General features: G+C 32.0%; 5 protein-coding genes across 5 annotated transcripts in view; 1 reads left to right on the top strand and 4 right to left on the bottom strand.

Annotated features, from left to right (window-relative positions):
* Window positions 1–2,074, bottom strand: part of LOC123011782 (large neutral amino acids transporter small subunit 1) — a 15,759-nt gene extending 13,685 nt beyond the window's left edge. The window contains exon 1 of the mRNA XM_044409417.1: window positions 1,680–2,074. Coding sequence (XP_044265352.1) covers window positions 1,680–1,871 — 192 coding nt within the window. The 5' untranslated portion in view covers window positions 1,872–2,074. The remainder of the gene's footprint in view (window positions 1–1,679) is intronic.
* A 5,057-nt stretch (window positions 2,075–7,131) lies between these two features.
* On the bottom strand, window positions 7,132–8,052 carry LOC123011862 (brachyurin-like). Its single transcript, XM_044409521.1, has 3 exons — window positions 7,996–8,052; window positions 7,735–7,949; window positions 7,132–7,690 (listed from the first exon to the last, which is right to left on the bottom strand). The coding sequence occupies exons 1-3, from the start codon at window positions 8,050–8,052 to the stop codon at window positions 7,132–7,134; spliced, it is 831 nt and encodes a 276-aa protein (XP_044265456.1).
* A 1,892-nt stretch (window positions 8,053–9,944) lies between these two features.
* Window positions 9,945–10,832, bottom strand: LOC123011844 (chymotrypsin-like). The gene is made up of 2 exons (XM_044409496.1): window positions 10,766–10,832; window positions 9,945–10,718 (listed from the first exon to the last, which is right to left on the bottom strand). Exons 1-2 carry the CDS (start codon window positions 10,820–10,822, stop codon window positions 9,945–9,947), a joined length of 831 nt encoding a protein of 276 aa, XP_044265431.1. The 5' UTR covers window positions 10,823–10,832.
* A 2,006-nt stretch (window positions 10,833–12,838) lies between these two features.
* On the top strand, window positions 12,839–13,768 carry LOC123011854 (chymotrypsin-like). The gene is made up of 2 exons (XM_044409508.1): window positions 12,839–12,895; window positions 12,943–13,768. The coding sequence occupies exons 1-2, from the start codon at window positions 12,839–12,841 to the stop codon at window positions 13,714–13,716; spliced, it is 831 nt and encodes a 276-aa protein (XP_044265443.1). The 3' UTR covers window positions 13,717–13,768.
* Window positions 13,769–17,266: 3,498 nt separating this feature from the next.
* Window positions 17,267–18,283, bottom strand: LOC123011835 (brachyurin-like). Its single transcript, XM_044409484.1, has 2 exons — window positions 18,146–18,283; window positions 17,267–18,095 (listed from the first exon to the last, which is right to left on the bottom strand). The coding sequence occupies exons 1-2, from the start codon at window positions 18,200–18,202 to the stop codon at window positions 17,319–17,321; spliced, it is 834 nt and encodes a 277-aa protein (XP_044265419.1). The 5' UTR covers window positions 18,203–18,283; the 3' UTR covers window positions 17,267–17,318.
* Window positions 18,284–20,712: the final 2,429 nt, after the last annotated feature.

The following is a 20,712-nucleotide window of genomic DNA, read 5'->3' as shown; positions in this document are numbered from 1 at the left end:
TAAAAGTTATATAAACTTACTTAAAATTTTTGTGTTTTTTTACATAATTTAATAGTTAATCAAAATAATAACAATTCCACATTCCACAATGTACTCGTATCTGACTTTCCTTATCTAAAACCAATTTTTTTTTAAACCTAAGGGTAAAAAGCAATTTAATGTGTTGGAAACTGTCTAATTTATCAGTTTCTTCTGATTTGACCAATTTTAAAATATCTATTTAATTAGCTTTAGTAATTTTTTAATGACACGAAGTGTATTTCTATAATTCTAGATAAAAAACAAATTACTAAATCAAATGTTATAAATACAATCAGGACGGGTCAGGTCGTGATAGATCATATCAGCGGTTTTAATAATATACAGAGTGACATAAATAAACAAATATTTTTTTAAAAATAAAAAACAATTTTATTTTAATGTTTCCATGACAACAGACTGGATATAACAGTCGATAAATACAAAGTAGGCTTTTGTAAAGTGACAGCCAATTGACATCCATGTATTTTAAAATAATAAAAGTCAACATTTTTTACTAACTACAAAAATATATGGGCTAGCACTTTTTACAAAATAAAAAAAATGTACAAAATTAGCATGACTTAAATTACATATTTGATCACAGTAGGCTGTGAATTTTAATTTAGGTTTGCAAAACTAAAAAAATAAAAGAAATAAGTCTAAAATTTTCTGGCTCTATAATTTTCTGTGTTTGTCAATTTAATTTTAAAATCACGGACCACCAAGATCAGCAGTTTAATTGTAGGCACAGTATTACCAACTTTTGCACTATTTTCTTATTTGAACCTAATAAAGATATAGCCAATTTTTATAAAATTGAATATACTCGTTTTCATATTAGTGTCGTCGTTGAAAGGGATCATTTTAAGGTGGCAACCATGCAAAAGTTCAAACAATCCTAACCTCAATCTTCCCTCCAAATTATATAATTATGCACCTCAGGTAGCAAAAAATAATAAAAATTAACAATTAACATAGGGTAGCAAACATAATTTTTTTTGTCATTATTGATGTGATTAAATTTGTTCTGAATTACATTATGTATAATGACACTTTTTGTGTGAATTAGCCTTTAAGTTAAAGATGCATTTAGACTTCTACAACCTACTTGATACACATTAATGTGAAAAAAAGTATAAATGATGAGTCCAAATACAATCAAATTAGAATAAAATTTGTATTAATGTCACCCTGTACAGTGTACACAATGATTCAGCTAAGATTAATGTCTAACATCGCAATATAATTGGCGGTTTCATCCATTTTAATTTTTTTGTAATAAAATCAAATAGTATACGCGACTTGTATGAACGACTGAAACAAAAATTAATTTGTTAAATTTTTTGAGACATTCTGTAGATTTTCTAGAATTTGATGACTCAACACATTAAACCCCTTCCAGCTTCAAGGCGAATTTCCACGTGTTTTGAGAGCTTTCCCTTGTCACGTAATGGCCATTTTCCGCCCGTGCTTCCCCAGCCTTCGCATCGCACACTTGACCAGTCCCAATTACCGCAAAAAAGTAATTACAGCCGTAATTTCATACCGCAAAGTACCGGTACTTCGTCCTTGTTATGGCGAAAAACAAGAAGTTGGCGTAAGTGCGGTTTGGCGTAACCTTGCACCTGCCCCGGGGTGATGGGTTCCGCTGTACTCACCATTGAGAAGACCCCCGAAATGGTCCACACGAGGAGGGAGACGTTGACGCTGCCGGTGTGCATGAGGACCCCCGCCGGCGAGACGAAGATCCCGGAGCCGATGATGGAGCCCACGATGACGGTGATGCCGTTGACGAGGGTCATCTTGGGCTTGAGGGCGATCTCCTCGTCGGGCTTGCTGGCACCCTCCATGGCCGAGAGCTTGGTTGTGAGTGCGCCAACCCCGCGTCGTCTTTGCGACTCACTCGCGGAGGAGAACGATCAATATCTGGACCATTCAGCCTCCCTACTATGCCCTAATACCACGACGCGTGGACATTTCGAAAATTCGAGCGTTATGAAACGATGTTTACCAAAACACGAGAGATAAAGCAAGAAGTGAGACGTCACGGGTTTGTTATCACCGATTTTTGGATCTTTGACTCGATTAATTGTGGTGGAGAGTTGGAGTGGGTTGAGTCGACCAAAATGCGACGAGATTATTTGAGGAAGTGGCTATTTATTCATTTGGTGCGCCTACAAAGATGGGTTAATTGAGCCTTTTAAAATGCAAGATAAGTTATTTGCATCACAATGTGGACTATGACGTGATTGTCGACAATTTTTTTTCTCAATGGACATTCAGAAATGATTAATTTTTTTTTTGGCAATCTGCTTATAGCTAAAATACTTCGGAATTTATGGTTTCTTATTCTTATTCATTAAAACCGGCAGTTTTCGAGTAATGAACAGAAATCGTTTTAAAAATTGTAAAACCATACTTCCAATTGACTGGGTTTTTAAGATTCTTAAGTTTTTTCGAGCTTGTTTCAAATCGTAATAGTTTTGAAGTTATAGTCGAATCTACATTTTCAATATTTTTGCCTTTATCAAATATTTTTACAACAACTATTTATCGTAGAACACTGATCTTTTTCGTATATGATAGAAAATTAAATTTTCTATTCAACGGTACCCAATATAAAAGGTTATCACCAATAAGTCCGGAGTTATTGTCAATAGACCGCTCCGGGTGCCAAAAGTCGACCAAAATCTCGTTAAAAATTAAAAAAAATCAACTTTAAAATTAATCGATATAACGTTTTATACATTTCCAGACGTCTTAAAGACTCAAAAAAGTGCATAAAACGTTATTGGGTCAAGTTTAAAAAATTACGAATTTTTTGAATTGATGAAAATCGTAAAAATAGTTAATTTACCTTAAATCGTAAAAACGCTTAAAATATGGTTTTCTAGACATAAAATTACGCGCTGGAGACGATGCAACAAGTTAAAATACTCTACGATGCATAGTTTTTAAGATATTGAGTAATAAATTTAAGAATAAGGCTAAAAGCATTCAATTTTGACCAAAAAATCAAAAATTGTTGGTTCTTATGAAAAATTAGTACCGTATATAAAATTAACCGTAGAACTCGCCTGTATAAACCGTTTTGACCTAGGACTCATAGTTTTTGAGATTTAATTTTTTTATGAAATAAACTAGAAATGGCTTTGTACCCGGAACCATAACCCGGAGTGACATTCGGTTTGCGCCATTAAATAGATAATTTCATGTAGATTTTAATGGTTTTTAACTTTTTGCTCTAAGTCTTATAGTTTCACAATTTTGAGAATTTTTACTTTTTGAAATTATTACATTTAGAGCAAAAAGCTCAACACCATCGTAATAAGCGTAAAAATATCTATCGATTGACACTAAAGCCAAGTCATGCCGTATGAATAAAATTAAGTAAATGCTTCTACTTGTAATAGTAAAAGGTAGACATAATAAGATTTTATGAGAAAGAAAGAGACAAAACTATAGTAAAAGCTTTTTCTACATTTTATTCATATTACCCAACATCTCGCAAAAAAATCAATTTTTATACGTCGATTACGGCGAAACTAGTGGAAATAGCGAAAAATGCTTGGCAAATTCGTAATCAGCGCTTCAAAATCTATCGGATAAGATAGGTTTAAATTGAACCTGAGACATATTCAAAAACACTAGTGTTAACAAATTTTTCCTTTTTTTTTTATTATGTAAATTGCATCAAAACTGTACCTCAATGATATAATATTTTGTCCTAGACATATGTCAAATGTTCCGGAAAATCGATTGGCGTCAAAAAAAACTGCAAAATTTGTAATAGTTTTGAAGTTATAGTCGATATTTTTGACTTTTTCAGAAATTTATTTAACTATTTATCGTAGAATACTGATTTTTATACAGGGTGATTCTTAAATAGACCGACAAAATTTTATCCTTGGTAGTATCAAATGAGACCATGCTGGAAAAAATATTTAAAAAATTCTTTGTTTAACCGTTCTCCAAATAAAATTTATTAAAGTGATTTTCGAAGTAAAGCGTACGCCACTGATGTGTTCGTAAATAGTATTAGCACAGGTAGTAGAAACCATGGTAATTAATTTGATAAAAATGTACTTGATATTTCAACAATTCATGAACGCCGTAAGTGACACGGATCAAGGGGGTTTTGCCCCTAAAAGATATAAACGTAAAAATCGTACAGTTTGCCTCCATTTATCGTTGGGAAGCTGTAATAAAATTTTGTCGGTCTATTTAAGAATCACCCGGTATATATGATAGAAAATTAAATTTGCTTTCTAACGGTACATTAGCGACTTATATGTATTAATAAGTCCGGTGTTATTCGCAATAGACCGCTCCGGGTGCCAAAAAACGACCAAAATCTCGACAAATATCAAAAAAAAATTCAACTTTAAAATTGATCCATTTAACGTTTTCTACATTTCTGGAGGTCTTAAAGACTCAAAAAGTGCATAAAACGTTATGGGGTCAAGTTTAAAAAATTACGAATTTTTTGAAGGTAAGCGGTAGTAAAATTTAAAAATCGAAAATTTTTAAATCGCACCGGGCAATTCAAGGTTACAATAATTCGCATAAAGCTAAAAATTGGTACGAATGTTGGACACCCCATTATAAAAGAAAAGTGAAAAGTCCCCATCGATCCCACATCTGCAAAAAAAGTTATTCAAGGTCAAATGTTGCGAAAATGGGATTTTTGCATTTTTCAGCTAAACGGTAAGTTTCATCATAAAAATACATCTGACAAAAATTGTAGAGCATGCAATTCTCTATAAAAATTGTTCTTATACTTTTTTTCCTAAGAGTTACCATTTCTGAGATATAGCGATTTAAAAAGTTGTGTTCTTCATAATATGCACACGTTCCCACACCATCTGTGAGGTAGTGTACTTGGCGCGTTTTTTAACGTGGTTTCCTCTCTAGGCCTATTTCACGATCTATTGAGGTTCTGTTTAATTAGGAAATATTGTATCAAATGACAAATGATACTATTGGAGATGACAAAAAAAAAACAAAATTATGAGTAACATAGAGGAAAATTATTCGTCCGATGGTATTTCAAGTGTACTGTCTTCTTCGTCTTCTTCTTTTCTTTTTTCTTCTTCTTCTTCATCTTCTGCTGGGTACAAGTAAATTGTTCTAGGAGCGATGAATCAGATGTCTCCTCGCAGATAAAACAACAATTTTTAAATTGTTTGAAAAACAAGACTTAATTAATTGTGCTGAAGTTTTTCAAAATGGTAATTCTACTCCACAAGTTGTAATCATCAACGGAATTCGCTTTCTTCTTTCTATGCACGGAGCCTCTAAAAAAATTACCTGCTTAGATAAGTTTCAATACTTATCTTTTTTAAAAAATACTCCTAACAAAAAACGAGTGCAATTGGCATGTCTTCCCCCAACCTCTGCTTCTGCTCAGCAACATCTATTTCGGGTTTATTATCAAGCTCAAATGTGGCTTGGTAATAAACTGGACCCAGAAGACTGGGGTTGGAAATTAGTTAATAATACATTGGGACCAATTCAGACTTTATTCCCACCTGCACCGGAAAAACTCCTCAATACAATTTTTTGCAATTGCAAAAAGGGGTGTAATGCCAAATGGTTGCAAAAAAGTTGGATTGTTTTGTTCATTAGCATGTACCAGCTGTCAAGGCTAATCATGCTCCAATGTTGAATCGTTATTAGGAGAAGATGCTTACAATATCTGCGAGGAGACATCTGAGTCATCGCTTTTCGAACAAATTACTTGTACCCAGCAGGAACTTGAAGAAGAAGAAGAATAAGAAGAATAAAGAAAAGAAGAAGACGAAGAAGACAGTACACTTGAAATACCATCAGATAACTATCAATCAGACGAATAATTTCCCTCTATACAGGGTGTTTACAATCTTGAGGTTGAAATTTAAATGAGATGATATTCACGGTAGAAGAAAACTAATACGCTATATAAAACAAAAATTCACGTTGTTAAAGGAAATTATGCATTTTTCGCTATTTGTTTGAAAACTGCTGATTCAGCTGCAACAATGGTAATTAGTATCATTACCTTGTGTTTCACCGTAAATCATAATCACGACAACCAATTTATTATTTTAATGTTTTGCCATACATGTTTATAAATTTGGAGAAAAATTAAGAAAAACGAATCAAACCTATTGGAAACCATTCGCTGAAAAGAGATTAAACAAAAGATCTTCGAATTTTGATAAAAACTAAAGCAAAAGCAAATCAAATGATGACAGTGTCAAAACTATGAAGTGACTTTTCTCTTTCATTGTCATGGACAAGGAAATAATTCCAGTGACCCTCAAACCATGTACCAATATTTTGGAGTTAAATAACATTCTTGATAATAACAATTGTGTGAGTTTTTTTTCGCGGTTACAGTGTTTCTGTACTCTTCTATTATTAGGTCAATTTTCAACTCCAAGACTGTAAACATCCTGTATTACTCATAATTTACATCGCTTTTATCATCTCCAATAGTACCATTTGTCATTTGATACAATATTTTTTAATTAAACAGAACCTCAATAGATCGTGAAAGAGGCCTACCGGGGAAACTACATTAAAAATACGCGCCAAGTACACTACCTCACAGGTGGCCTGGAAACGTGTGCATATTATGAAGAACACAACTTTTTAAATCGCTATATCTCAGAAATGGTAACTCTTAGGAAAAAAAGTATAAGAATAATTTTTATAGAGAATTGCATGCTCTACAATTTTTATCTGATGTATTTTTATGATAAAACTTACCGTTTCGCTGAAAAATGCAAAAAACCCATTTTCGCAACCTTTGACCTTGAATAACTTTTTTTGCAGATGTGGGATCGATGGGGACTTTTCACATTTCTTTTATAATAGAGTTCCCAACATTCAAACCAATTTACAGCTTTATGCGAATTATTGTAACCTGACCCCTATTTTTTAAGCTAATTTGCCCGGACTAACCCCTACAGGTTATAAAGACCCAGAAAAATTCATGAAACTTTCCTAAATAGAAATTTAAAAAAATGTGTGGAATTTCGCAAAAATTGTAAAAATGGTAAAAAAACTTCAATTTCCAAATTATTTCAAAAATCTTTTATTACAATTGTAAATAAAATTAGTTAATTAATTAATCACTACATCGGAATTAGTTGCAATCCAATCCAAGAAACTGGTAACTCTGGAAAATCCAGAAGGGTAACCTGGCAAGCACCACATAACTCCAAACGAAACAACCCCAATTTGCACTCCATCGACAATAAGAGGACCCCCAGAGTCCCCATCACAAGACCCACTATCACTACCCCCTGACGTACACAAAATCGAATCAACAAACTCTTCATCGAACTGATTTCCACAATCAATATTTGTAATAACATTAACATCGACGTAACGCAAAACTTCTGAAAGATCACCAAAACCGTTGGTCAATCCCCAGCCACTAATCCTCGCAGTGGTGCCAACAAACGTGTTGTTAACATCAATCTTACTAGGCAAGGCCACAATTTTAACAGAATCAGTAAGATTGACAGGTTGTGGAAGTTTGATAACAGCAATGTCATTAACAATAAGCCCTCCATCGTATTCTTCATGAACTTTGATCTCTTTGCTGGTCATTTTGACTTGAGTGTCTTCAGTTTCGAAGACTTTGTGGGCTCCGAGAGTCACCTGGACTTCAGTAGCCCTAAAACCCCGATTATTATTGTTTCACATCAATTAAAAACTCACCCATCGCCACAATGACCGGCAGTCAACACGTAGTTTTGCGAAATGAGGGAACCCCCGCAGTACCAAGCTTCACCATCGTTGTAAATTTCGAGAAATGTTTGAAAAGGGATGGAGTGGGGGAGGGCTTCGTGGCCTCCGATGATTCTGGGGTTGGGTTTGTGCTTGATTTCGCCGACTGGGGGTTTGTACAAATTGCGATAATGCAATTTGGTTGTCTGGAAAATCAATTAAGTAAAATTAAAAAAAATCCGAAATACTCACTCCAGGAAAGGCAGCAGCCAATGCAGTAATGGTCAAAAGAAAGATGATGGTCCTCATATTGAATTTCGTTTTGTGGTAATTGATCAAAGTTTTGGTTTTTATAGTGAAACAGATCTCTTATCACGGCACGTTTTCCTGATATTGGATTTGTTTTTCCATGGATTTGCATTATCTTGGCTCAGGGAGACTAAGAGTTAAGTAGGTGCCACTTAAAGTCAAAAAATTTTTACTGTTAATTAAAATAACAAAGTGGTTCAAAACAGATTAATGTTATAAAAATTACACAATAAAAGAAATAAATCAAAATACGACTCTGATCGTTATAATAAGTTGAAGTTTTCTCATTTAAATGAAACACACAATATCAGATCAGTTTATCTCGTCACGAAAAACTACTTGTAAAGTAGTAAAGAATTACAATACAAGTAGCCATAAAGGTATTATCTTAATTTAGAATTCTATAAGTTATAAAAATAAAGGATTAGTCATAGAGCAAAGATTCTAGAGATATAGAAAATAAAATAAAATAACACTTTTGGTTTTTCAAATCGGTACAGAAAAATGACTTTAAAGTTTCATAAGTTTCACTGATCTAAATCACTGAAACAAGGATTTTCCGACCAGTTTTAATGAGATTTTTTTTTAATTAAGTGATTTTCTGTCCCTAAAATTCGTTCAAAATTGGCTGAAATTACGAAACTCAAGCTCAAAACGACAATTTTTGCCTTTTTTTAGCAAAATCTCTTGAATTAAGTGAGTTTCTGACATAAAAATTAACTAAGTCACTCAGAATTGGCGCAAATATGGTTATTTTTAGTAAAATTTATTAAAGTATGTTTCTTTCTGTCTTCAAAAAAAAAAACAAATTTTTTCAAATTGCTGAAATTGCGGCCCAATACGATGTTTTTTAGGTTTTTTTTTAGCAAAGTTAGTGAATTTTTAACTTACGAGCTAAATATATACAGGGTATTAAAAAAGATTGTAAAAAATTTTAGAAGGTAATAGTATGAACAAAAACAACCAAAAAATTATTAATAAATATGGGTCCGCAACGTTTTCGGAAATATCGAAAATTATTTGTTTTTTGAAATATTTATTTGCAGTTTATTTAAAGATTCTAAATATTTTCACACATGAAATCTCCGAAACTGCTACATTGTGGACTTATTTGTTTATTTTGGTTCATAGTATTATGTACTTTCTTAAATACAATCTTTTTTTAACACCCTGTATCTCTAGAGGGGACCTAAGAGATCCGAGGACATTTTTATTCGAGGAATTTACGATGTTTATTCCAGCGATGCATACAAGACTTCTAACAGAATAAATTGGGTAATAATTTAAAAAAATGATAAATTTGTCAAATAATTTGTCAAAATAGTCAGTTCATTTAATTACAATTTTATGAGTAGAACAGTATTGAGATGCTTGTCAAAAAAACACTTCAAAAATTCAATTGAGTACTTAAATTTCAGTTTATTTTAAGAGTAAAAATCAGTTAAAAATGAAGGAATAAAGCGTTAGTTTATTCCCTGTTGGAAGGAAATAATATATAACAAAGGTAATCCAAGTATCATTTTTGAGTACTTGATGAAAAAACTTTACTTAAATATAGTGTAGGTAATATCACTTTATACATAACAAAATGTTTAAAAAAAATATATTGAAATCTGCTAAATGGCCAAGATTTGAGTTCATTGTTTTATAATCACCTAAATAGTGCCAAATTTTACAAATTTAAGAAATCAACAGAAAATCAAAACACACAGAGAGATATTTCTTTACTTTTGGTGTGTTTTATGTCGCATTTTTAAACAATTTTTTTCATTCTTTTTTTTTCACGTTTTTAATAGTATTTGTACCCAAATATTACACATTATTATTAAGGCACTAGGAATTTTTAGAAAAAGTTTTATTCTCATAGAAACAAATACAAAATTAATCATTTTTTAGTTGATAACAACATCGGAGTTAGTTGCGATCCAGTCCAAAAAGCTGGTAACTCTGGAGAAAGCTGAGGGGTATCCAGGCAAGCAGTACCTGATTCCAAAAGAGACAACACCAATTTGCGTGTCATTGATAGCAAGAGGACCACCAGAATCGCCACTGCAGGATCCAGTATCTTCATCACCGGACGTGCACACGATCGAATCTTGAAGCTCACCGAAAGCTTCTTCACATTTGGTATTACTGATGACTTTAACATCCACATAATTCAGAACATCGGAAACCTTATCACCGAAACCATCAGTCAAACCCCAACCACTGATCCTCGCAGTTTCACCCTCGAAAGTGTTATCAGCATCAGCTTTGCTCGGCAAAGCCACAGCTTTGATAGCATCAGTGAATGTCACAGCTTCAGGAAGTTTGATAACAGCAATATCGTTGATGATAAGTTCGCCGTCGTATTTCTCGTGGACTTTGACTTCTTTGCTCACGATTTTGACTTGGGTGTCTTCGGCTTGGAGGGGTTTGTGGGCCCCGAGGGTGACATGGGCTTCGGTAGCATCGACTCCGCAGTGACCGGCAGTCAACACGTAGTTTGGCGAAATGAGGGAACCACCGCAGTACCAACCCTCACTTTCGGCGTAGACTTCGAGGAAGGTTTGGTAGGGGATGGAGTGAGGGATGGCTTCCTGGCCGCCGATGATTTTGGGGCTGGGGCGGTGTTTGATGGGGCCCACGGGGGGTTTGTACAAGTTGCGGTAGTGCAACTTAGTTGGCTAAATTTCAATTTATTAGGAAAATGAACAAAAATTGGGAAACTCACCTTTGGGGCTGCAGCAGCCAAAGCGGAGATGGCCAAAACAAGGATGAATACCTTCATGTTGAGTTCGGTTGATTTTTGATAAACTTTTCTCAAAGTTTCATACTTTTATACCTGCTAGTTTTTTTATCTCACCGGATGTAATGTTTTGAAAATTATTATCTTTAATTAGAAATTGAGTAGTACTATGCTGCATCCGTTATTGTTATTAAGTTAATCAATGGACTAAGGTTTATCACTAGATTTTGTACAATTCCTTGTCAATTATAATTAAGAAAAATAAGAAATATAATTCACAATTTTTCAAAGTTTTATTACAAATGTAATAACATCTTTATAATTGTTTGTAAATTATTTGTCAGGTAAAATGTATTTTTTATACAATTACAAAAAATATATTTACGATAACTAAATTGTAAAGCATTCTAAGAGAAATCTGTAGCAAGAATTTAGAGCACGGAAAATCAACTTGAAAAATTAGAGGAAATTATGAGAAAATCAAGTAAATCAAAATAAAAAAAAAATTGGTGTACGAATATCTCCAAAATGTGGGTTGCGGTTTTCGGAAAATCTTCGTGATGAGCTCAGAACTCAGCTTTAACATTAAAATCTTAAATGTTTTAATAAATTAAAACAATGACTGGTTAAAAAACAATTTTATTTAATTAGGGGTCATTTTTATATCATAATCTTTAATTCAAAAATTGTCATGGTAGGTTGCCATTAAATTTTTTTTTCAAAACTCGAAAACTAAATAAAAGAAATTTCGAAAAATTTTGTTCTTGACAAATGATCACATTTTTGTACATACTTTACAGTGCACTAATTATTTTTTGTGTAAAGTAATTAGTTTATGCAAAAAATGCTTGGTTCCATACTTTTCATTCACTCGATATATTTTGTGTATAAGTTTGTAATTTATATTTTTTTTTAATTTTTCTTATTTTTACACACCATTTCTTTATTTAATTTTATTAATTTACGACAAATTTTTCTCTTTTCTCTCTTTGTAGTATTTTCGTTTGGGACAAGAAATTCTATTCAAAATAAAAAAATAATAATCAATGTGGTTTATGTTTTTTTATTATTTAGATTAAGTACGTATTAGAGTAATACGTATAGGTACGTACACCACTCAAAAAATAGAAAAAAATCCTAAATTGTTTGATCTTAATCTTACTACAACTGTATGTCCTTGAGTCAACAATATCGAACGATCTTAAGTCTTAGTGTGATATCTGTTTTCTTAAAATTGCATCATAAAACTCTTTGCAACTTCTGTGTTAGTATTTATTTTTCCAACTTTCTACTATTCCATTTAAAAGTAACAAAGTTAATTACTAATTAATCACAGGTTGGATTTTTTTGAGACGTTTTTTGTTATTCATGTTACATTCTCTTCATTTTGCGTTCTTTGTAATGCAACTTTTAACAAATTTCTAGATTATAGAGTTTTAGAGAATATACCTATATAAAAAAGTCAAGGATTCTAATATATTAAAATCGGTTAAAACGTTGCGAATTCATTTATTGCTATTTTGCAAAATAGAAAAAAATAGATTTAACATTAACTAATTTTCTATATATTTGAAAATTGCGTAATTTCTAAACTGACAAATGTGAAAAATGTACACGTGTACAAACTGGGATTAGGATACTTCAAAAAGAAAGTGGCGTCTTTGCGATAATCCAGATTTTACGATTGTTATTACAAGAGTTTATATATTGTAATTTTTTAATTCTCAAAGAAATTAGTGTTTGTTTTCTATAATGGGTACAATATTTAGAATCAAGATGATTTGACTAATTTTAATGGTCACAGATATTCCAAATTTAGACTAATACAAACAAATATCCAAAATTACCTCTTGTTAAATTGGCAAGACGCAATTTCCGGCTGATAAAAAATTGGAACGATTAATTTGTATAGAATCGTCTTCCTTACAATTCCTCAAACTCTAATCTTGAGTACGAGATTAGTTAAAAAAATACCTATAAACCGTCTCGTGTGAGTACTTCAAAATCACTATAAAAGTATGAAATTTTCTGTTCAAACTATCACAATCCGAACTCAACATGAAGGTAATCGTCCTTGTTTTGGCCATCTTCGCTTTGGCTGCTGCAGTCCCAAAGGTGAGTTTCCCAATTTTTGTTCATTTTTCTAATAAATTGAAATTTAGCCAACTAAGTTGCACTATCGCAACTTGTACAAACCCCCCGTGGGCCCCATCAAACACCGCCCCATCCCCAGAATTATCAACGGCCAGGAAGCCACCCCTCACTCCATCCCCTACCAAACCTTCCTCGAGGTCTACGCCGAAAGTGAGGGTTGGTACTGCGGTGGTTCCCTCATTTCGCAAAACTACGTGTTGACTGCTGGTCATTGCGGAGTCGATGCTACTGAAGCCCATGTCACCCTCGGGGCCCACAAACCCCTCCAAGCCGAAGACACCCAAGTCAAAATCGTGAGCAAAGAAGTCAAAGTCCACGAGAAATACGACGGCGAACTTATCATCAACGATATTGCTGTTATCAAACTTCCTGAAGCTGTGACATTCACTGATGCTATCAAAGCTGTGGCTTTGCCGAGCAAAGCTGATGCTAATAACACTTTCGAGGGTGAAACTGCGAGGATCAGTGGTTGGGGTTTGACTGATGGTTTCGGTGATAAGCTTTCCGATGTTCTGAATTATGTGGATGTTAAAGTCATCAGTAATGATAAATGTGGAAAAGCTTTCGGTGAGCTTCAAGATTCGATCGTGTGCACGTCCGGTGATGAAAATACTGGATCCTGCAGTGGGGATTCTGGTGGTCCTCTTGCTATCAATGACACGCAAATTGGTGTTGTCTCTTTCGGGGTCATCTACTGCTTGCCTGGATACCCCTCAGCTTTCTCCAGAGTTACCAGCTTCTTGGACTGGATTGCAACTAACTCTGATGTTGTTATCAATTAATAAGTTATTCATTTTGTATTTATTTCAATTGAAATAAAGCTTTTTCTAAGAAGTTCTATTGTCTTAATAATAATTTCTAATATTTGAGTACCGTTGCGGAATTAAAATTTCGGGCAGTATTTTTCTGTCACTTTAAAAAGTTCACTGTAAACTACCTTTTACTGTCATCGTGACTGACATTCGACAATTAAACTTATTTTTTTGTTGTTAAAATTGTTAATGAAACAATTTGTCCGTCTTGGGAAATTTATTAATTGAACTTTAATCTGCTGCCTACCCGTTATTATGCTACAAATCACTATTTTTTAAAGTAAATAAATCAAAATGACATAAACATGACAAGAGTAAAAAATCAGATTATTAATGTAAATGTCGTTTTAGAGTTAACATTATGAAAATAACAATATTGCTCGAAATTTTAATTCGGCAACTGTACAATTTCTGTTAGAAGTATTAAAAAAGAAAAAAAAAAGAAAAAAAAAGAATGAAAAAAATTGTCGAAAAACTCGACATAAAATACACCAAAGGTAAAAAAATACTATAATACATATTTAAATGTTCTTAAGCCAAAGTTATAAGTAGGTAGAGTTCGGATTTTATGCAAATTGCATATTTATTATTTATAGGAATTTTTTTTTTTAATTTAGGATGTGTACAAAACACATATATGCGAATTTTGCATATTTTTAAGTTTTTGGGGGTTGTTGCATAATTTCGATATTTAGGGCATTTGATAATTTTACCAACATATTATAAATTCTGAGAAAGAAACTGGAGGTTTATTGCTTTATCGGACTATGCACCACCGACACTGGCGTTACCCCTGTCTTTTCAGAATTCAGTAATTCAGAATTAAGTAATTTTTTTAAAGCAAATAGGCTGAACCTGTAGTTGTAGTCACTCGCTGGGGTACATACATGGTTAGAGGCAACATTTTTTATGCCGACTATTTCCACAATGTTAAAAATATTACTTTAAATCTTCTGAATTAAAAATAAATTAAAAATTTATTTTATATAAGAAAAATAAGAGGATAATAATTAACATTTCTTAAGGCAAATTATACGTTTTTAAGTAAGCATATTACCTGAATAGAATCTAGCCAAATGTCCCTCTCTGAGGTAATTAATATTGTGAATATAAGTGAAACGCGAGATATTAGCGGATCATCGTCAAAAAATAATATATACAGGCTGTTCGGTCCAATTCGCCCCAGCCGATAACACCTAAACTTTTCAAAAACTAAGTTTTCAAATAATACATTCCTCGTTTTCTTAGTAAATGCATCAAATTTTTTTGGCGCATCCGGTGTAGCCGGAAATGCTTTCAAATGGGACACCTATATTTTTTTGCTCGAAACAATAATAATTGGCATGAAAAATACGGTAAACCACTATTTATTACATTTTACTTTACATAATGCACTCAAAAAACAATTTAAATTTTTGAATTTTATTGCAAATTTTGCAATGTAGGCGGATTTTACTTGTCAAGGTATTCATGCAAAAAACAATATGCTTGGATACCGTTTAATTGTTAGTTTGACAAAGCATAATTTGTCAATCAATTTAATTGAGATCTTTAATAATGGATGATATTAATTACGACGAATTGGTAGATCAGCTTGAAGTGTTTTTAAGTGCAATAAAAACAGAGCGGAAGCTGAAAGACGGTATAGAGAAAAATACTCAATTAGAGTTCACCCAAATCGTTGGAAATTTAGTCGAATTGAAAAACAATTGAGACGAATAGGTTTGGTTCTTAAAACTAAAAAACCTGTGGTTGAAGAACAAAAAAATAGAAATTTGAATATTCTGTTATCAGTCGAAGAAAATTGAAGAGTTTCCATAAGAGAACTCGCTCATTAACTGACAAATTAGATTTGTCAAACCAAAAATAAAACTGTACCCAAGCATTTTTTCCTTTAAAATTAATAATCAGGCTACGCGACCAATTTCCTTATAAAATTCTAAGATTTAAGATATTTTTGGATAGCATTGTGTTACGCAAAATGTAATAAATAGTGGTTTACAGTATTTTTCATATCAATTATTATTGTTTGAAGGAAAAAAAACATAGGTATTCCATTTGAAAAACTGAATTTGGTAGCATTTCCGGCAACACCGGATGTGCTAAAAAAATTGGTACATTTACTAAAAAAGTCAAGAATGAATATTATTCCTTAAATATTTACTTTTTGAAAAAAAGAAGTAAGTTTAGGCGTTATCAGCCGGGGCGGCTTGGACCAAACACCCTGTATAAATAAAAAAACATGCCATTACGATGACAACTAATTTATAAAAATTTATAAAATGCATAAGTATATCTTTGTAAAACAATAAATAAAAAACCGTTTTTATTTAAGAAAAAAAAATATTAGAATTGTAATCTCAAAAGTTTAAACAATTAATTAAAATAAAAAATATTTTGGCATCGCTCCCTTACAACCTTTAAATATTTATTAATTTATTTCCAAAAAATCTGGTAGTTTACTCAAAAAAATTCTTTAATTCTTGTAAGTCAAACACTTTTTTAACAAAAAAGTTTGAGGTTTACAAAAAAAAATTTTTGCACAGCAACAATTCTTGTAACAAACTTGTTGTCTACAAAAAAAAATGTGGTAGGTTTCCCTTAAAAAAAATTGACTATGATTATCTCCTAAGTATAAACAATTAATTAATATTCATTTTTTTTTATAGCATTTTTATAGCCATTGCACACCTATAAATTTATTTGCCAAAAAATTGATAGTTTCGCTAGAATAAAATCGTTTCCAGACTTCTGAACCACCCGATATATGCCTATATTTTCAGTAATTTCACTGCATAAAAATCTGAACTCTAGTTATAAGATAAGCAATCTAGCTGTCTTGGTCAAAAATCATACTTAGATTACCTTCGTTACAAACGTAATGATAAAATATACTTTGTCCAATATAATTATGAATAAGTCATGATAAGAAATTAAATTGCAAAAACCAACAAATTTAATTCACAGTTTTTTAATTAAATATAAACATTTTAAATAGTTTACTTGTGTTTTAGTTAATTTTGAGCACCTCAGTAGATATAAGAGCTTAAAAAAACTTGGACTTATACGTGCTTATACCTACTGAGGTGCTTGAAATTAAGTAAACCTAACAAACTATTTGAAACGTTTACATTTAATTAAAAAACTGAGAATTAGATTTGTTGGCTTTTGCCAATAAGCAATTCAATTGCTTATTATCATGCTTATTCATAATTACATTGGACGAAGATAATTTTATCATTACGTTTATATCAAAGGTAATCTAAGTATGACTTTTTGAGGAGTTGACGAGAAAGTAAAAACTTAAATGCAATGTAGGTAATATCACTTCATTAATACATACCAAAATCTTTCAAAAAAAATATGTACAGAATAAATTTATTGAATTCTGCTAATTTTTTGGTACTATATTTTTCACCATAGTAATTTTTATAACATACAATGTTATTTCTTATTTTTTTACTTTTGGTGTGTTTTATGTCGTATTTTTAAACTTTTTTTTTTCACAAATTGATAGTTGGACTTTTGGGAAAAAGCTTTATTTTCATAGAAATAGATCCAAAATTAATAATTTAGTTGATAACAACATCAGAGTTAGCTGCGATCCAGTCCAAGAAGCTGGTAACTCTCGTGAAAGCTGAGGGGTATCCAGGCATGCAGAAGATGACTCCAAAAGAAACAACACCAATTTGCTTATCATTGATAGCAAGAGGACCACCTGAATCCCCACTGCAAGATCCAGAGTTTTCATCTCCGGACGTGCACACGATCGAATCTTCAAGATCACCAAAAGTTTCTCCACATTTGGTATTGTTGATGACTTTAACATCCACATAATTCAGAACATCGGAAAGCTTATTATACCCGAAACCAGTAGTATAACCCCAACCACTGATCCTCGCAGTTTCACCCTCGAAAGTCTTGATAGCATCAGCTTTGCTTGGCAAAGCCACCGCTTTGATAGCATTAGTGAAAATCGCAGGTTCAGAAAGTTTGATAACAGCAATATCGTTGATGATAAGGTCGCCGTCGTATTTCTCGTGAACTGTGACTTCTTTGCTCGTGATTATGATTTGGGAGTCTTCGTCTTGGAAGGGTGTGTGGGCCCCCAGGATGACACTGACTTCGGTAGCATTGACTCCGCAGTGACCGGCAGTCAACACGTAATTTTGCGAAATGAGGGAACCACCGCAGTACCAACCGATATTTCCGGCGTAGAGTTCGAGAAAGGCTTGGTAGGGGATGGAGTGAGGGGTGGCTTCCTGGCCGCCGGTGATTCTGAGGCTGGGGCGGTGTGTGATGGGGCCCACGGGGGGTTTGTACAAGTTGCGGTAGTGCAACTTGGTTGGCTAAATTTCAATTTATTAGGAAAATAATAATTAAAGTGTGGGAAACTCACTTTTGGGGCTGCAGCAGCCAAAGCGGCGATGGCCAAAACAAGAACGATTACCTTCATGGTGAGTTCGAGTTGTGATAGTACGAACCGAAAATTTCTGATTTTTATTGTGATTTTGAAGTACTTTCACGAGATGGTTTAATGATATTTTGTTAACTAATCTCGTACTCAAGATTAGAGGTTTAGGAATTTTAAGGAAGACGATTTTATGCAAATTAATCGTTCTAATTTTTTATTAGCCGGAAATTGCGTCTTGCCAATTTAGCAGAAGGTAATTTTGGCTTATTTTTTGTCATTGATTTAAATTAGTCTAAATTTGAAATACCCGTGACCGACAAAATTAGTCAAATCACACTGTGGTATCTATAGAAAGATAATATTATTTTGCGTCAAATGATTCAAGAAATAAGAATAAAAATGGTATTTTTCCTTTACATACAATTGTCATATTTATCAATATGTGAAGTAGTAGTACTTGTCAAAAACGTATTTGATTTTCTTTGTTATTTCATACTTTTTCTTGTTTTTAATAAAAACCAATTTAATTCCTGATTACCACGTTGATTGCTTAGATATCCCTTCATTTTATTATCAAAAAAATTGGCATTCAACATTACTTTCCTATGTTCGAGTTGAAGACCGAAAACTCGGTATGTATTTAAAATTAGAAAAATTCAATATAGCTGAGAACATTTTGTATTTCATAATATTTTGCTGTAATACTTTTTTTTATCATGTAATGTCTCAGCCGTAGATATCAAAAACTTCATAGCGAGAACCGCAACCCACATTTTGGAAATCTTTGTACACCAATTTTCCTTTTTACTTTGATTTCTTTTGATTTACTTAATTTCCTTCTAATTTCCCTTACTTTTTCAAATTGATTTTCCGTGACCTAAATTTTTACTACAGATTTCTCTTAGATTACTTTTCAATTTTAGTTATCATATACAGAGTGGAATTTTTAACTGGAATAAAATTCATAATTTGAATATAAGCGATATTTGTAAAAAATCCTGAAACAGATTAATTTTTATTTTTCCTTGTCCAACTTTTGACACATATGGTTTTTGTTTATCTGATGCTTTCTGAAATGCACAGCCAACTATAACTTTTTTTTTCAAATGGTCGAAAGTTTGACATTTATTTTTTGACATTTGACATTTTTCATGTCTATTTAATGATACTGATGATCTGGTATATAATTATTTTGTAAATGTACAACAATTTTGCCAATAAAAAACTACAAATAAAATTAAACACAGTTACAATTTAGAATACAGCTTCCTTGTTTTCTCTTCTAATAACCTATATCAAAAAACTGGAAAGTTATTTTTCCAACTGAAATAAATGAAGTCAAAGTGCAAAATTTAAACTTATAACTTCGAATTTTTTATAGATAGAACTTTTTTAACATTTTTTCCATGTTCCTGGTATCATACCTTACCATTTTTCTCTAGGGCGCGAGTTTTGGCGCACCCTATATTTCATTTTGTTTAAAATGTATTTACGGTTGAAAACTCTAGTTTAAATATTAGACGTTTTTTTAAATAAAATTGGCCCACTTCGAAAATAAACTAAGGGCCAGTTTCATAATCGAATTAAAGGGACTTTAAAGTTAATGTTGTTTTAGAATGTGCTGATAACTACGGACTTGTTGACAAAAACTCCACATTCTAAACCAACATTAATTTTAAAGTCCCTTTAATTCGATTATGAAACTGGCCCTAAGTATTTTGATTTCATTAAAAAAACGAAAACTTTTGTAACTTTTGTTCAAATTTATTTTTTCCGCACAAGTAGCTATAACACAGTTTCTTTTATAAATTAAGTGTACTTAATTTTTATAAATTTAGAAATAATCGTACTTACTTACTTTAATAAGACACTGTATTTATTTGTTAGTTATTGTTTTCTGTTTTTATGTAAGCATTAAAAAATATATTTAAATTACTAATCCCGTAATTTCGCCATTTTTAACTGCGAAATAAAAAAATAAAATTTAAATTTCCTTTGACTCTAGTGTAAAAAAAACAGTAAAATTGACATTTTTTAAACAAACAGAAAATTTACTCAATTCTGAATTACATACACCGTCGTGTCTTCGACTAAATTCCCTATGAGAGGGGTTTGGAATTTCTCGATTTAAAATTGGCAATACTGGAAAATAAAATGACAAAGATTGAAAATCTGACATGCCTCTGATCTTCTATCATTTTTTTCAATTACAGACTAGATTCAATTACTATAGATTTTTTTTATAGTAATAATCGGGGATTCCCATTGGGCGGCATTGACAGGAAGAAAACCAAGATTAATATAATTTTTAAAAATCAAGAGTAAAATTTTTAATTTAAAAGCTTTACCCCATCTGCTACCAATTTTTAAAGAAATTTTAGTCAAGTGTGGAAAAACATTGTTTAAAATACATATTTGCTGCAATTTACAAAATAAAAAAAGGAAAATTTTGTGAATCTTCAACATTGAAAATAACTACACAAAATTCTAAGATTTAATTTGATTGTTTCTAAAATATAATTATTTTAGTTTTATTACCACTACAAAATAAT

The sequence above is a fragment of the Tribolium madens genome, unplaced genomic scaffold (genome assembly GCF_015345945.1).
Source record: "Tribolium madens isolate multiple individuals breed KSU strain unplaced genomic scaffold, Tmad_KSU_1.1 Scaffold_19;HRSCAF=116;Tcas5.2_LG9, whole genome shotgun sequence".
NCBI classification, from domain to species: Eukaryota; Metazoa; Arthropoda; class Insecta; order Coleoptera; family Tenebrionidae; genus Tribolium; species Tribolium madens.
Note: the sequence above shows the minus strand (reverse complement) of the source record. Positions and strands in the feature narration are given on the sequence as shown.

Coding starts and splice junctions, on each gene's coding strand:
- LOC123011862 (XM_044409521.1), bottom strand. CDS start 8,052: ATGAGGACCATCATCTTTCTTTTGACCATTACTGCATTGGCTGCTGCC. Junction 7,950..7,995: donor TGGCTGCTGCCTTTCCTGGA/GTGAGTATTTCG, acceptor TTGATTTTCCAG/ACAACCAAATTGCATTATCG. Junction 7,691..7,734: donor GCCGGTCATTGTGGCGATGG/GTGAGTTTTTAA, acceptor TCGGGGTTTTAG/GGCTACTGAAGTCCAGGTGA.
- LOC123011835 (XM_044409484.1), bottom strand. CDS start 18,202: ATGAAGGTAATCGTTCTTGTTTTGGCCATCGCCGCTTTGGCTGCTGCA. Junction 18,096..18,145: donor TGGCTGCTGCAGCCCCAAAA/GTGAGTTTCCCA, acceptor ATTGAAATTTAG/CCAACCAAGTTGCACTACCG.
- LOC123011854 (XM_044409508.1), top strand. CDS start 12,839: ATGAAGGTAATCGTCCTTGTTTTGGCCATCTTCGCTTTGGCTGCTGCA. Junction 12,896..12,942: donor TGGCTGCTGCAGTCCCAAAG/GTGAGTTTCCCA, acceptor ATTGAAATTTAG/CCAACTAAGTTGCACTATCG.
- LOC123011844 (XM_044409496.1), bottom strand. CDS start 10,822: ATGAAGGTATTCATCCTTGTTTTGGCCATCTCCGCTTTGGCTGCTGCA. Junction 10,719..10,765: donor TGGCTGCTGCAGCCCCAAAG/GTGAGTTTCCCA, acceptor ATTGAAATTTAG/CCAACTAAGTTGCACTACCG.